Source organism: Sciurus vulgaris, assembly GCF_902686455.1.
Source record: "Sciurus vulgaris genome assembly, chromosome: 2".
In the NCBI taxonomy this organism is placed as follows: domain Eukaryota; kingdom Metazoa; phylum Chordata; class Mammalia; order Rodentia; family Sciuridae; genus Sciurus; species Sciurus vulgaris.
Window position 1 is genome coordinate 70,977,269 of NC_136462.1, and position 14,081 is coordinate 70,991,349.

The window sequence follows — 14,081 nt, forward strand, 5'->3', positions numbered from 1 at the left end:
ACACCGTGGAATACTGCTTTTAACCAAGTCACTAAATGAACCTGACACTGCTGCACGCAATGGTGACTTCTTAGCCATCTGTTACTGCTGTCTCCACCTTGTAACAATTTATTAGCTTTTCAAACCAAAACAGATCAGTTCTTCTCATTCCACATTGCTGGTTTTTACCCATCAACCTAGCTCCTAAACATAAAAGTGCCTCCAAGTTCAGTTCTTTGGACCTCACACTTTTCTATCATTCTCCTGGTGATTTCATTTTGTTTCTTGACTTTAAAAATAGCATCTATACATGGACGACCTTACCCTAAAGTTATTTTCCTAAACCAGATTTTTTTCTTCTGAACACCAGACTTACTTTCATCTGCTCAACATGTACACTTGGACCATCTTAATAGACTTTCCACATTTAACATGTCCAAAACTAAACATCTTATGCCCCTTCCATTTCTTTTCCATCCAATGAACATTTTTTTCCATTTGCAAAGATCCAAACTTTGGAGTCAACTTTGAGGTCTTTCTCTTAGATTCCAAATCCAACTCACCAACAATTCTATACTGTATAGTCAACAGGTAATCCTACTCTTACCATCTCCATCCTGCAGAAAGCTGCCATCATTTCTTGCTTAAATAATTCCAATAGCCTCCTAACTCCTCCTTTTCCTATGCCCCAAAGGGGTCTATTTTCAGCAGGGGAGTTACAGCGATAGTTTTAAAATGTACACTAGAAGTCACTTTTACTCAAAATGGTGTGTTGCTTCCATTCTCTATCAAATTAAAAGTCAACATCTTTATGATGTCTTGTACCATACTGTTTCCTCTGTCCTATTTAACCTTGTCTCTCACTTCATTCAGTGCAGCTACCTGGCTACCTTCCCATCTTTTGAACATATCTGGAGCCCTTCTGCCTAAAATGTTCTTTTCCCATATAGCTATAGCTATTCATGCCCTTACCTCCTTTAGATCTTTTCTCAAACATCATTTCCTCAGAGAGATCTTCCCTACTAAAAAATTTCAATCATGTTCACCATCATCTACTTTATTCTCCTCCAGAGCTCTTTCTGCCTTCTGAAATATGTTTTGTTTATTTTACTTCTTATCTCTTACTAGAATGTAAGCTCCAGGAAGAGTACTTTTGTCTTCATTACTGCTGCAATCAGGGTCTAGAATGTCTATTAAAGAGTAGGTACTCTGAGGAGATAGCTCAGTTGGTACAGTGCTTGCCTTGCAAGCACAAGGCCCTGGGTTCAATCCCCAGCATGGCAAAATAAATAAATAAATAAATAGTAGGTACTCAATACAGGTTGAACTGAATCAGTTTACCTACTACCACTAGCTTCTATATCTTATTTGGGGTTTAATTTGGTAGTTCTTCTGATTCTTTCTGCCTTCTCTACGAGTTGGTGTTTCCTTGGCATTCTACAGTCATGGCCTAGGATCCCAGGACTGAGAATTATGTAGAATGGCCAATTTTTGCCAGTAATCCTAAAGTTGATTTATTGAAAATAAACCCTTTAAAGCAATATCCAGATTTCAAAGAAATGAACCATTATGCCAAATCATCTATTGCATGTCTTTCATTTCCTGTTTATATGGCATTCCAGGCAATCTTTGTAATAATGACACTGTTAAATAATATAATCGAAGTCTGGGCTAGGAGTTAGTAAACAACAGGGTTAATGCTGCAATCAATGATTTGGGTTCAAATTCTTAAACTTCTGTCTTGATTTTCTATCAAATGGAGACTATTCTCATCCTATTATAGGGTCTTGATAGAAATTACTTGTGACTATATTTTCTTTCCTTCCACTGCCTTTGAAGATTGAGGATGTGTTTTATTTATCTGTGTATATTACATGCTAAACACAATGTTTAAATGATGAACATATGTGTGAATAAATACAAAATTTTAAGCATAAAATTAGACAATGGGGAATTATTTCAGAACATGGTATAACATAAAAATGTTATTTATTTTATCATAAAATGAAGTTTAACTGATTCCTAGAGAAATGGGGGAAATTATAGATTTTTTTCCCCTAGGGAAAACACATTTTTAAGTTTTTTTACTATCAAAAATTTTTTTTAAAAAAGATGGTTGCTCATTTTCCTTTATTCCTACCCCCCAATCATTGTCAACAATACCATGAATTTACCCTATAATTTAAGAATCATAAATTTAGAACTTCAATTCTTCACTATTCTCTAGCATTGACATCACCTATTTTTCATATTTTTCAGCTTTATCCTTCACAACTTTGTTTCTGTAGCCATACCACTATGAACATTACTACATTTCAAAAATTAGTGCTATTATTTAGTCTCTTACCAGTACATCATGCACCAATGCTTGATATGTCCAGGTATGGTGTAATGGAGTTGCCAAATCTATGTTTCTGTCAACAAGGACTAATAAAGGCCTTTGGAAGCTGTAAATATATTTTAAAGAATTATAAAAGTTGATGGGAGTGCAAACATCTAAACTTTTCTAATACTTTGCAATATATGTTATTTTGATAAAAATATGCTGATTTTGAATACCATAATACTCTGCTTTAAAATATTTTTTGAATATATTGAGTCGATTAGGGTAACGATTGGGATTACTTAGAACCTATATATAATGTTAGACTATATTACTAAAGGAATTTTTTCAAGTACATAATCTGTACAAATACTTTTACAAAACAATTTTTGTAGTTAAAATAAGTTGTTGGTCTTCTCAGATAAAAATTTCACATTTTCAAAAAAAGGCAAAAAGGAACAAATACTGTCAGATTCAGGGAAAATTATGAAAAAGTAGACTCTCATAAATTTACACAGATGTTTGAAAGTTTTATAAGTTATAAATTATAATTTTTTTCTATGAAATAGGGGACTCTAGAGAAGAGTCTCAAAAAACCATACCCCATTATAATATACTAAGTGGAAGAAAGCATGCCACAATGGTACCTAATTATATAACTACTCCCTTAACAGACAAGGCATACATACTTCATTATTACAATTTAGGTGTGGAACAGACTACATTTAAAGCAAACAGAGGCACAAAGTCGTTTGGTTACCAGGTATCTATAGAAGTTTTAGAGATACTGTTTAGAGGTAGTATTGTTATCAGAAGTACACTCCATGTTTCAAAAGTCATTGCTATCTGAGTATATTAGGTATATACATTTCTTCTTGCAAGAGAACTCTGACCATTTTACTAACTCATTATACCTTTCTGGGCATAGGTCAGTGGCCTTCCTAGCTGTATGGACTTTGGGCAGTTACAGTGGCACCGTCACCTCTTGTTATTATTGGTTACTTCAGAGATAGGTGGAAGGGCAGGAAGGATGGTATACAGCAGGGTTTCTTAACCTTAGCACTACTGGCAATATGGAGGTTTGTCTTATAGGAAGTTTAACACTGCATGTTACTACCTAGCTGTGACAAAATGTTTGTCACATTTGGTTTCTGGACCAAATGTTTGTGGGGGACAAAAAGTGTCCTGGTTGAAAATCACTAGCCTATGGGTAGATTGAAGGACATTTAACAACGGTCCAACAAGTAGCTGATTAAAATAATTATAAAATGCATTTAACAAATTAAGAAATATGTATATTATGATGTGAACAGATTTTTAAAAATTATGCAAAAAAATAGTGCCTTGATATTGGTTTCTATGGCCTACACTACAGCAGTATAAAAAGGGAACTACTAAGTAAGGATGATACAATGTCTATTTCTGTTAAAAAAAAAAAAAACAGGTAAAAATTTTATGTTTCAGATCTGCTTACTGAGAAAAATTTTGAAGAATGTTTAAGACCAGCAATGAAATCAGAGAACAATTTAAAATAATGTGAGAATAGAGATGGTCAAGCACTTGAAACACAAAGTTAGAGTGAACTACAAATTATAGCATAAGGCTACAGGAGTCATCTAAATTGAACTGAAATAAAGTATATGAACATTTATAGTGAAATTTTATTGCTAGAGGGCAATTATTTCACTGGATAGCTCCCTCCTACCTAGTACCTTTATTCATTAGTTCACCTAAGTGGGAATAAGAACTAATTTTCTCAAAATACTATCTCTTAAGTAATTCTTAGCATCTGGGCACAGTGGTGCATGCCTGTAACTCCAGATATTTGGGTGCTGGGGCAAGAGCAAGTTCAAGGCCTGTCTGGGCAATTTAGCAAGCTCCAGTCCCAAAATTAAAAAAAAAAAAAAAAAAAAAGTGTGTGTGTAGGGGTGCTGAGATGTAGCTCAAAGATAGAGCACCCATGGGTTCAGTCTCTAGTACCACAAAAATGAAACAAAACGAATAACCTGGTCACTTGGACAGGTTTCTTTACTATGTTTCAACATTGTCCATTACTACTAATAATCAAAATGTGCCATAATGCATAGGGTTTTAGTATTTTTATTCACTAATAATTAAGCAGTCAGTGACTTTAGCATTACTTACACATGCTAGAAATGTTAGCAATGACAGAAATACTTTGCAAGTGTAAGCTGTTAGTATTTCAATGTAAAAACAGAAATTTAATAATAAAAGTAGAAACAAGTATTAAAAGTTTTTCACTTTTTAAATTACCATGTGATTTAATGATAACTGAAAGGAAATAGTTTGGACCTTCAAAGTCACATAAACAGAAAAATTTCTCTTACAGATGATAAAATATAACAGAAATTTTTACCAAAAAAAGATAAGTTGAATAAACAAGTCCTTTTTTATTAAACTATTTGAGTCAAAACCTCAATTCTGAGTAAAAAATTCTTACTACAAGAATAAGGGTATTCTATTATACAAGAAAAATAACAAAACCTCTACATGTTTTCAGTCCTATAAGTATTTAACTAACATAATACCTGAATTGGCCAGCTCCAAGTGTGTCACCTGTAAAAAGACTGTTTCTTGCATCTCTTAGATTTTCCCGAAGTTTCTTATCTAGTTTCTGAAAAATCAAATTTTAGATTAACTCAACACTTTCTTTTAACTTTATGCAGGGTAATTTACTTTATTCTTAAGTCTCATAACCAAGAAACTTAGAATTTCTTTATAAAATAGCAATTCTAAAATTCAAATATTTTAGCTTCTTAACTATTTTAATATCATTATAATTTTCACTTGAAAAATACCAAAGTCTATTCTACAATGCCTCAGGTCATTTCAAGAATAAGCACTTTTCACAGACAAATTTTACTTTAGGTACAGGAAACACTTTGCAATAACGACCCACGCTCTCTCCCTAAACATGGTTCTGTTGTACCAAAGAAGATGTCTACATGGAGAAAATGTTCATCTGGGTTGGTGGGAGTGGAGAGAGTAGTGCCAGGGTGCTATAGGCCCCAGAATGGAAAAGGAGTATGCAAAGGAAAACAGACCTCCATTGGTCAGTGATTCATAAAAGACCCAAAATGTTAATGTGTTTTCCTCTGTCTTACCATAACACTTCCCTCTTTCCTTTTCAGAAATTCTTTCTTTTTTCCCCTAAATCTTTAAAGAAAATTTGTGAAATGTTCAACTTGTACTGACTATTTTACTCCAAGAATGGGACAGCTTTAAAATGTACTTCATTATTTTAAAAATGGTCATGTTTCACAATAAATATTGCTTTTTAAAGTTAACTATTAAATGATTTTGGAGGAAAATTAGTGTACACTACTACTTGGAGAGACAAGGCTGAATAAGGAATTTACATTTTAGTAAAAAACAAAATAGGTTCGAGTAGTACATTGGAGTAAATACTTGGACTATCAGACAGAAGTACAAAATGATTACTTTTTATCTTCTGTGGAATCTCAATGTAATAAAATAAAAATATGTCATTGGTACTTAAATATATAGCCTACAGAAATCAAATGCTTAATATTACTAAAACCAACTGAGGTACTTACAGGGAAACAATTCACACAGTATTATTTATACTCAAGTACTATTTGCATAACCTTACCACTGCCACCATTTCTGCTGCTGTTCCTCTTGAACATCTGATGATAGGAACAGCACCTATTTTAACAATAAATATTAGCAATGATCTTGGCTCATAATTAAAATGGATGCTTATAAAATACATCATCAAAACATAACATATATAAAAACAAAAATTTAAAAATGGTAAATTTGTTATATATACTTTGCCAAAATAAAAAATGACAATAACAAGAACAACAAAACCCAAACAAAACAAAATAAAATAATATATAATAAATAGATGTATATAATTTTTGGCTATATAAAAGGACTTATGATCTCAAGAGTAAAAGCAGTATTTCAGAAGTGAACCTTCTCATTAATAAAGAAAACAGGGACTCAGGAAAAAATGTTTTTTTTAAGCAATCTAATCAGTATTACTGATTCCTCACCCCCTCCCCAATGGATTGACTAAATCAACATTTTGATCTCTTGCAGGTATTTTCAAAGAATAAGTTTACTCTTGAAGATTTCAGTTTAATTTGACTCAAAAATCAAAAGAACTTAGCTAATTTAGCAGTTTGGAGTTGTGATTTTTTATTTTACCAATTAACAACAAAGAACTGTAATTTTTTTCTTAAAAAATACTAATTTAAAAAGTATTAAATAATACTTTAATAGAATTAAAACTCTTCAAAGAAGTGAACTGCGGGGCTGGGGAGATAGCTCAGTCGGGAGAGTGCTTGTCTTGCAAGCACAAGGCCCTGTATTCGATCCCCAGCACCACCCCACCCCCCAAAAAAAAAAAAAAAAAAAAAGGGAGCTACATGTTTGGTCAGCTTTTGTCCTGAGGGTACTTTCCATTTTACATGACCCAGACAAGAACGACTAAGCAGAAAACAGATTACTGAGGTGAGAAATCAAAGATCTCAGTTCTGAGCTGGAAGTTAAACGGAAAAATTTATGAAAGGAGGGAGCCCTAAAATTTGCAAACAAATTCTTAAATCCTACACTATATATGATATCTTTTCTTCAATTTTTCTCATTTGAAAAATCAAAAGTTTATTAAACTACTGTCACTATCATTTTAATTGTTATGTCTATACAATTAAAAACTGTAATCAGGCTTATAAACAGATCTATTAATAACAATGAAGCATAAAGTTATATGCTATATACTAAACACAATGTAACTTAAGAGTAATTTTAAATGATCCAAATAAACGCTTAAAATTTTTAGAGCATAGATGGATTAGTACTACATACAAATTTAGTGTTTTCTAGAAGCTCTGGCATTTCTCCTAATAGTTATCAGGCACATTTCTCTCTACTTTTAGAAGTATGTTTGAAATTTTTTGTAATGAAATATTAAAAGAAAACTAGTAGGCAATTTGTGAAGTTACCATCAAACCATTTACATAATATATAAAAAAGTCACATTACCATGATATCTAGGGTGACTACTAAAACCATCTGCTGAATGCCAATTCTAGAGGAATAACAATATGAAGTTATTAGAAGAAGTTTTTATATAATGTATCCTAATTGCAGAGCCACTACAAATTCAGATAGGAGAAAAGGATCATATAACAGTAGTGTTGACTAAAATGAGTCGTTAAACAATTAATTTACATTGAAGAAATAGCCAGAAAGATTTGAAAACTTACCCAGTGTAACAAAAAAGCAAAAGAGGCTGTCAACAATAGTGTCCATAACAGTTTCCATTTCTGTGTCTGTGATATCTGGCCTATTAATGGCTAAAATGACACAGGAAAAGGAGAAAAAAAAAATGACCAAAATGACCAAAATTTATGCTGTATCTTTATTAAATCCTTAAACTAAATCAAATGCAGTTTAATATCAAGCAAAACTTTTTGCTATTAACTTTTTTTTTAAGGTATTGAGATTGAACCCAGGCCCCACTGAACTACAACTCCAGCCTGTTACAAACATTTTTTAAGCGAACAACTATACATTAAAAATTACACTACTTCAAAAAACACACATAGAAAAACCCACCTTAATATCAGAAGAGTAGTAAGAAAAACACCCTCTCACCATATAAACTGCAGAATTTTTGCCAGACCTAGTAACATTAATATTGTGCTCCATAATTTTATTCATAAAACTAGATGTCCTCAAGAAATTATATATTCTATTAGTCAACTACTGCCATAAAAGGACAATGTTGGCAAAATCCACACCACATACAGTAAGTTAAATGTTTTTCTAATCTACCACACTGAACATTAATAGTTTCCAACTTTTTGTAGGTATAATAATCACCCTGGGAATACAAAGGAAGAAAAAGATTCTTTGAAAGCTTTTAAAAGTTAAAGGTTCTTAGCCCCTTTCCTATGTGCATTTAATTCAACAGCTGTGTGGTAATTCTAAGAAGACTTAATTTTGATAAGTACCTTAGAGTGCTCTGATGCAAACAGTACTTCAGGCTACATGCCAAGAAAAATTATTGCAAAGAATGTCCTTGACAGTCAAAAACCTTGACTTATACTTATCTCTTTCTCACAATATCTAGACCCTTTGCCTGACAAAGTAGCAGTGGAAAGACTTACTAAACTAAATAGTATCTACACAGTATTTTATTTTGATACTGGGGATTGAACCAGGGGCACTTAACCGGTGAAGCTGTATCCCAGCCCTTTTTTGTATTTTATTTACAGACAGGGTCTCACTGAGTTGCTTACAGCCTCTCTAAGTAGCTGAGGCTGCCTTTGAATTCACAATCCTCCTGCCTCCTTCTGAGTTGCTGGGATTACAGGTGTGTGCCACCATGTCCCACTACAGAGTATTTTAAATTTCCCGTTACTCTGAATATAAAAACAAATATAACATTTGATTATACAAATGTTATATGTATAATATCATATACAATATGTTATACAAGTTATATATATACAAGTTAAAACAAATATAACTTGTGATTAGCATAAGAGGAAAGCTGAATTCAACTGGATATTTCAAAGTATCTAAAGAGAATAAAAAAATAATGAAGAGCTCAGTCAGGCATACAGAATCCAGATGAAGAAAATGTGCTGTTACTAAGACATTGCAGAATGACATCTCTCCAACTAAGAAGAGGTGGCATAAGGATACAATGTAAATTTTATGATTTCAGGGAACATGAATTATGGTTCTGCCAATCACATGGTACACTTAGAGATTGCATTCAGACCTCTGATCTTAAATCCTTGCTCCATACCTATGAATGAGAAATAACCTTAAAATTCATAAAAACTTTAATCCAACTTGAGATAACAAGCTACTTTGTCTGAGATAAAATTTCTCCTCTCAGGTTCTGTTTGAATGGACAAATATGCTTCCTTTATTGGATAAATAAGTCACCAATTCATAGAATGTTAAGAATTTAAAAAGATCAAAAATTAAATCCATGATATTAATATTTTTATGTTTAGGAATATCTGTTTAAAATTTTGGTTAAAGCACTTAACAATGCTTGAGAGAATTTGGTATACAATTACATACTGGTTAAAAGAACTGTCTTTGGAGCAAGACTGCCTGCTACTTCCTGACCCAAAAGTAAAGGTGCTTGTTTTGTAATAGCTATGTCTCATTTTTCCCCTTTGGAAAATGGAAATATCTACCGTGCAAAATTATTCTGGGGAGTAAACAAGCCAATATTGTAAAGTAGTTAAAACAATGACTGGTATAGAACAAGTAATTACTATTAACAAGTAATTACAGTCTGGGTGATTAGCTATATGATTAAATTAGTCATTAATCCGTTATGTTCCATTATCCTGTCTATGAAACACTTAAATAATGTAATTTAGGTAACGAATAAATCATTTATGGTTACTTTGAAATAATTGTGTTCTCAGAGTTTTATTGTTTGAGAAAACAGGTGAATGATTACTAATAATATTAATATTATTAATAAATTACATAATGAGCTCTAGATTATGATTTCCAATCTATTTTAATGCCCCTCTGTCAATTTCATTGAAATATTGGCAGAAGTGAAAACCTGAGTTATTTTGAAATTGGGATCTTTTTAAAATAGTTGACGGATATAGGAAAATTTAAATTTATAAATATTTGAATGCTTAATGAATTTTAGATTACAAATTTAGTTTTTTTAAAGAATTATTTAACTACTTGAGAAAGTTTGTTTTCTTTTTGGTACTGGGGATTGAACTTGACTGAGTCACTCCCCCAGCCCTATTTTGTATTTTATTACAGACAGGGTCTCACTGAGTTGCTTAGTGCTGCACCACTGCTGAAGCGAGTTTTGAACTCTCAATCCTCCCGTCTCAGCTTCCCGAGCTGCTGGGATTACAGGTGTGCACCACCGCACCCAACTTAGGCAAGTTTTGTGCTTGATAAATTCATAAATTTGCCTTGTCTGGTATGTGAATTACTTAAAAAATAAAACAATATAGTGAATTTATAAATATAATGCAAAATGTTTAGGGAAATTTAGAAAAAAAGTTTTCTGATTAGGCTTGTTAAATAGAACAGATTAGGAGACTTTTTAGTCTGTTCAACTTAATTAATCAAGGAAAAAGTAAAGGTGCCTATTTTTATAATTTAAATGCACTTAAATATTATATTTTAAACATGTTAAATAAGTTGCTAATTAATTTAAAACCCAATTAACTGTTAAGTGGATGTTAGTAACAACCACTATTACAAAAAATCTCTCACATTAACAATTCAGCAAATACTTATGTACTTTTAGGGATTTTGTTTAATTTTGATAAGAAAGCACATAACAGATGTTAATGAAACCAAAGATTCATGTTGTTTTCCCTCAGAAAGCTTACCATCTGAGCTTGTATTTTATAAGTATGGAGAAGTGAAGCACCATATTCCAAGGTAAGGACTATGCAATTAACTTTATCCTGAATTAAAAGATAGTGTCTTACTTGGTATGAATGAACCACTCATGTGAATTACTGTGGGGGACATCTAAAAGGCCAAAGAACTGGTACTTCACTGACTTTACAAGTTCATTCAATGTTTATATGTGAGAGAATTTAGTGACTTATTTCTCTGTGTGCTTTAAAAATTTTTTTATAGCTCACTGTTGTAAATAAATCTGGTTTTGAGACTGCTCACTGTCAGGCGTCTATCATCTGCCATTAGCCTGCCTCTCGCCTGTTCATCGCCTGCCTTACCCCTATCCATCAACCAACGCTCAAGGTTCACCTCCCGATCGTCCGACAGCTGCCAGCAGATTGACCGCAGACCGCCAGTGGAGAACCAGGTGCCTGCTGTCGCCTGGAAGTTCACTGTCACAGTACCTGCAGGTTTGATTACACGTGGCTGCCACCATTTTGAGACAACAGCCAGGCCCCGTAGGACCCCTGGCTGGACTAACTGAGCCCCATCTCCAGGATCCCTCAGCCCAACTGATCACTCTCTGCCTCTGGGGCCCTCACATCAACTGACTGCTCCCTGCCGACAGGACCCCCAGACCAACTGTCTGCGCCCTATCACAGGGAACCCAGACCGACTGATTGCACCTGGCCTCCAGGATCCCACAACTACACCAAACACACCAGACCTCCAGGATCCCTGCTGGACCAACTGCATCCTGTCTCCAGGACCTCCAGCTGGCCACATCCACCCCTGAGCTGCAGCTCCCCATTTGCCAACACATTTTGAAACCAGAGTGGCCATCTTGGATAATCCTGGAAGCCGGAGCTCCGATCTTTAGGTGGGGCAAAACCCATCCTGAGACGCCTGCTGGAGGCTTGAAGCTCATTGTCAGGTACCTCTCATGCATCAGGCTACTGAACACTGGGAGGTTTCATTAGTATATGACTGTTGTACAGTGGATTTTCTTTTTTCTCCTTTTTAAAAAAATTTAAGTTTTTATTTCTTTACTTTTCTTGCTTTCTTTTCCTTTTGTTCACCTGTTCCCTCAGAGTCTTTCTCCCTTTTTTGCATGCTAACATCCGATTTCTTTTGATTACACTCTCACCCTTTCTATGTTCTGAACTTCTGTATATTCTTTTCTTATCCCATTAACAGCCACATTCTACATGCCTCTGCAGCCTCTTTGTCCTCCATTAGAAACTGTAGACCTTACTGCAAACCTGTTTGTTTCACCGAAGATAACATTTGAACTCATTTTGTTTATTATGACAATTTTGTTATTGTCCCCATAGGGGCTATTTGGTCTAGGATTGCATAGTGTCTGATTTGGGAACTGCTAATATTGATCTCCCCTTAAAGAAAGGGTTTTGGAAACCTATAGGGCCACTATAAGCCTATAGGGGGAAATCTGCAATACCCCAGATCTGCACTACTAGAGGGGAAGATACATGAACAACATGAAAAAACATGAAGAAAATGGATTATGAAGAAAATGATCCAAACAAATCTAGATTCTATCGTAACAGAATCCAATGACAGTATGTTAGAAGAAATGTCAGAAAAGGACTTCAGATTATACATGATTAAGATGATTCGTAAAGCAAAGGATGAGATAAGAGAGCAAATGCAGGCAATGAATGATAATACCAATAAGTTGAAAGAGCACCTGCAGGAAGCAAAAGATCATGTCAACAAAGAGATAGAGATTCTCAAAAAGAAAAACCAAACGGAAATCCTTGAAATGAAGGAAACAATAAACCAAATAAAAAACTTAATGGAAAGCATCACCAAAAGACTAGACCACTTGGAAGACAGAACCTCAGACAATGAAGACAAAATATTTAATCTTGAAAATAAACTTGCCCAAACAGAGAAGATGCTAAGAAATCATGAACAGAATCTCCAAGAACTATGGGACATCATGAAAAGACCAAATTTAAGAATTATTGGGATTGAGGAAGGCACAAAGATACAAACCAAAGGAATGAACAACCTATTCAATGAAATAATATCAGAAAATTTCCCAAACCTGAAGAATGAAATGGATAATCACATATAAGAGGCTTACAGAATACCAAATGCACAGAATCACAACAGATCCACACCAAGGCACATTATAATGAAAATGCCTAACATTCAAAATAAACACAGGATTTTGAAGGCCGCGAGAGAAAAGCATCAGATTACACATAGGGGGAAGACCAATACGGATAGCAGCAGATTTCTCAACCCAGACTCTAAAAGCCGAAGGGCCTGGACAAACATATTTCAAGCTCTGAAAGAACATGGTTGCCAACCAAGAATCCTATACCCAGCAAAACTAACCTTCAGATTTGAAGATGAAATAAAATCCTTCCATGATAAACAAAAGTTAAAAGAATTTACAAATAGAAAGCCTGCACTACAGAATGTTCTCAACAAAATATTCCATGAGGAGGAAATGAAAAACAACAACGTAGGTCAGCAAAGGGAGGAACTACCTTGGAGAAAAACCACTCAAAGGAGAAACCAAGCCAACTCAAAAACCAAAAACACGCCAAATGACTGGGAATACAAATCATTTCTCAATAATAACCCTGAACGTTAATGGCCTAAACTCCTCAATCAAAAGACAGACTGGCAGAATGGATTAAAAAGAAAGAACCAACAATATGCTGCCTGCAAGAGTCTCATCTCATAGAAAAAGACATCCACAGACTAAAGGTGAAAGGATGGGAAAAAACCTACCAAGCACATGGACTCAGTAAAAAAGCGGGGGATTCCATCCTTGTATCAGATAAAGTGGACTTCAAGCCAAAGTTAGTCAGAAGGGATAAAGAAGGACATTTCATACTGCTTAAGGGAACCATAAATCAGGAAGACATAACGAGAGTAAATATTTATGCCCCAAACAATGGTGCATCCCTGTACATCAAACAAATCCTTCTCAATTTCAGGAATCACAGACCACAACACAATAATTCTGGGCAACTTTAACGCACTGCTGTCACCACTAGATAGATGTTCCAAACAAAATCCAACCAAAGAAACCATAGAACTCAATAACACAATCAATAACCTAGACTTAATAGACATATATAGAATATTCCATCCATCAACGAGCGGATACTCTTTCTTCTCAGCAGCACATGGAACGTTCTCGAAAATAGACCATGTGTTATGCCACAAAACAGCCCTTAGGAAATGCAAAAAAAATAGAGATAGTGCCTTGTGTTCTATCAGATCATAATGGACTGAGAGTAGAAATCAATGATAAAATAAAAAAAGGAAATTACTCCAACACTTGGAGACTAAATAATATACTATTGAATGAAACATGGAT

At 34.1% G+C, this 14,081-nt stretch overlaps 1 protein-coding gene across 5 annotated transcripts in view; it reads right to left on the minus strand.

The window, feature by feature from the left end:
* SCFD1 (sec1 family domain containing 1) overlaps positions 1-14,081 on the minus strand; it is a 102,844-nt gene that overhangs the window by 67,246 nt on the left and 21,517 nt on the right. For all 5 annotated transcript variants that reach the window (XR_013761864.1, XM_079127229.1, XM_079127231.1 and 2 more), the window contains 4 exons: positions 7,564-7,653; positions 5,937-5,992; positions 4,852-4,937; positions 2,327-2,426 (listed from right to left, as the gene is read on the minus strand). Coding sequence is in view for 4 of the 5 variants with exons in the window: in XM_079127229.1 (XP_078983355.1) it covers positions 2,327-2,426; positions 4,852-4,937; positions 5,937-5,992; positions 7,564-7,653 (332 nt within the window). In the remaining variant the exon portion in view is untranslated. The remainder of the gene's footprint in view (positions 1-2,326; positions 2,427-4,851; positions 4,938-5,936; positions 5,993-7,563; positions 7,654-14,081) is intronic.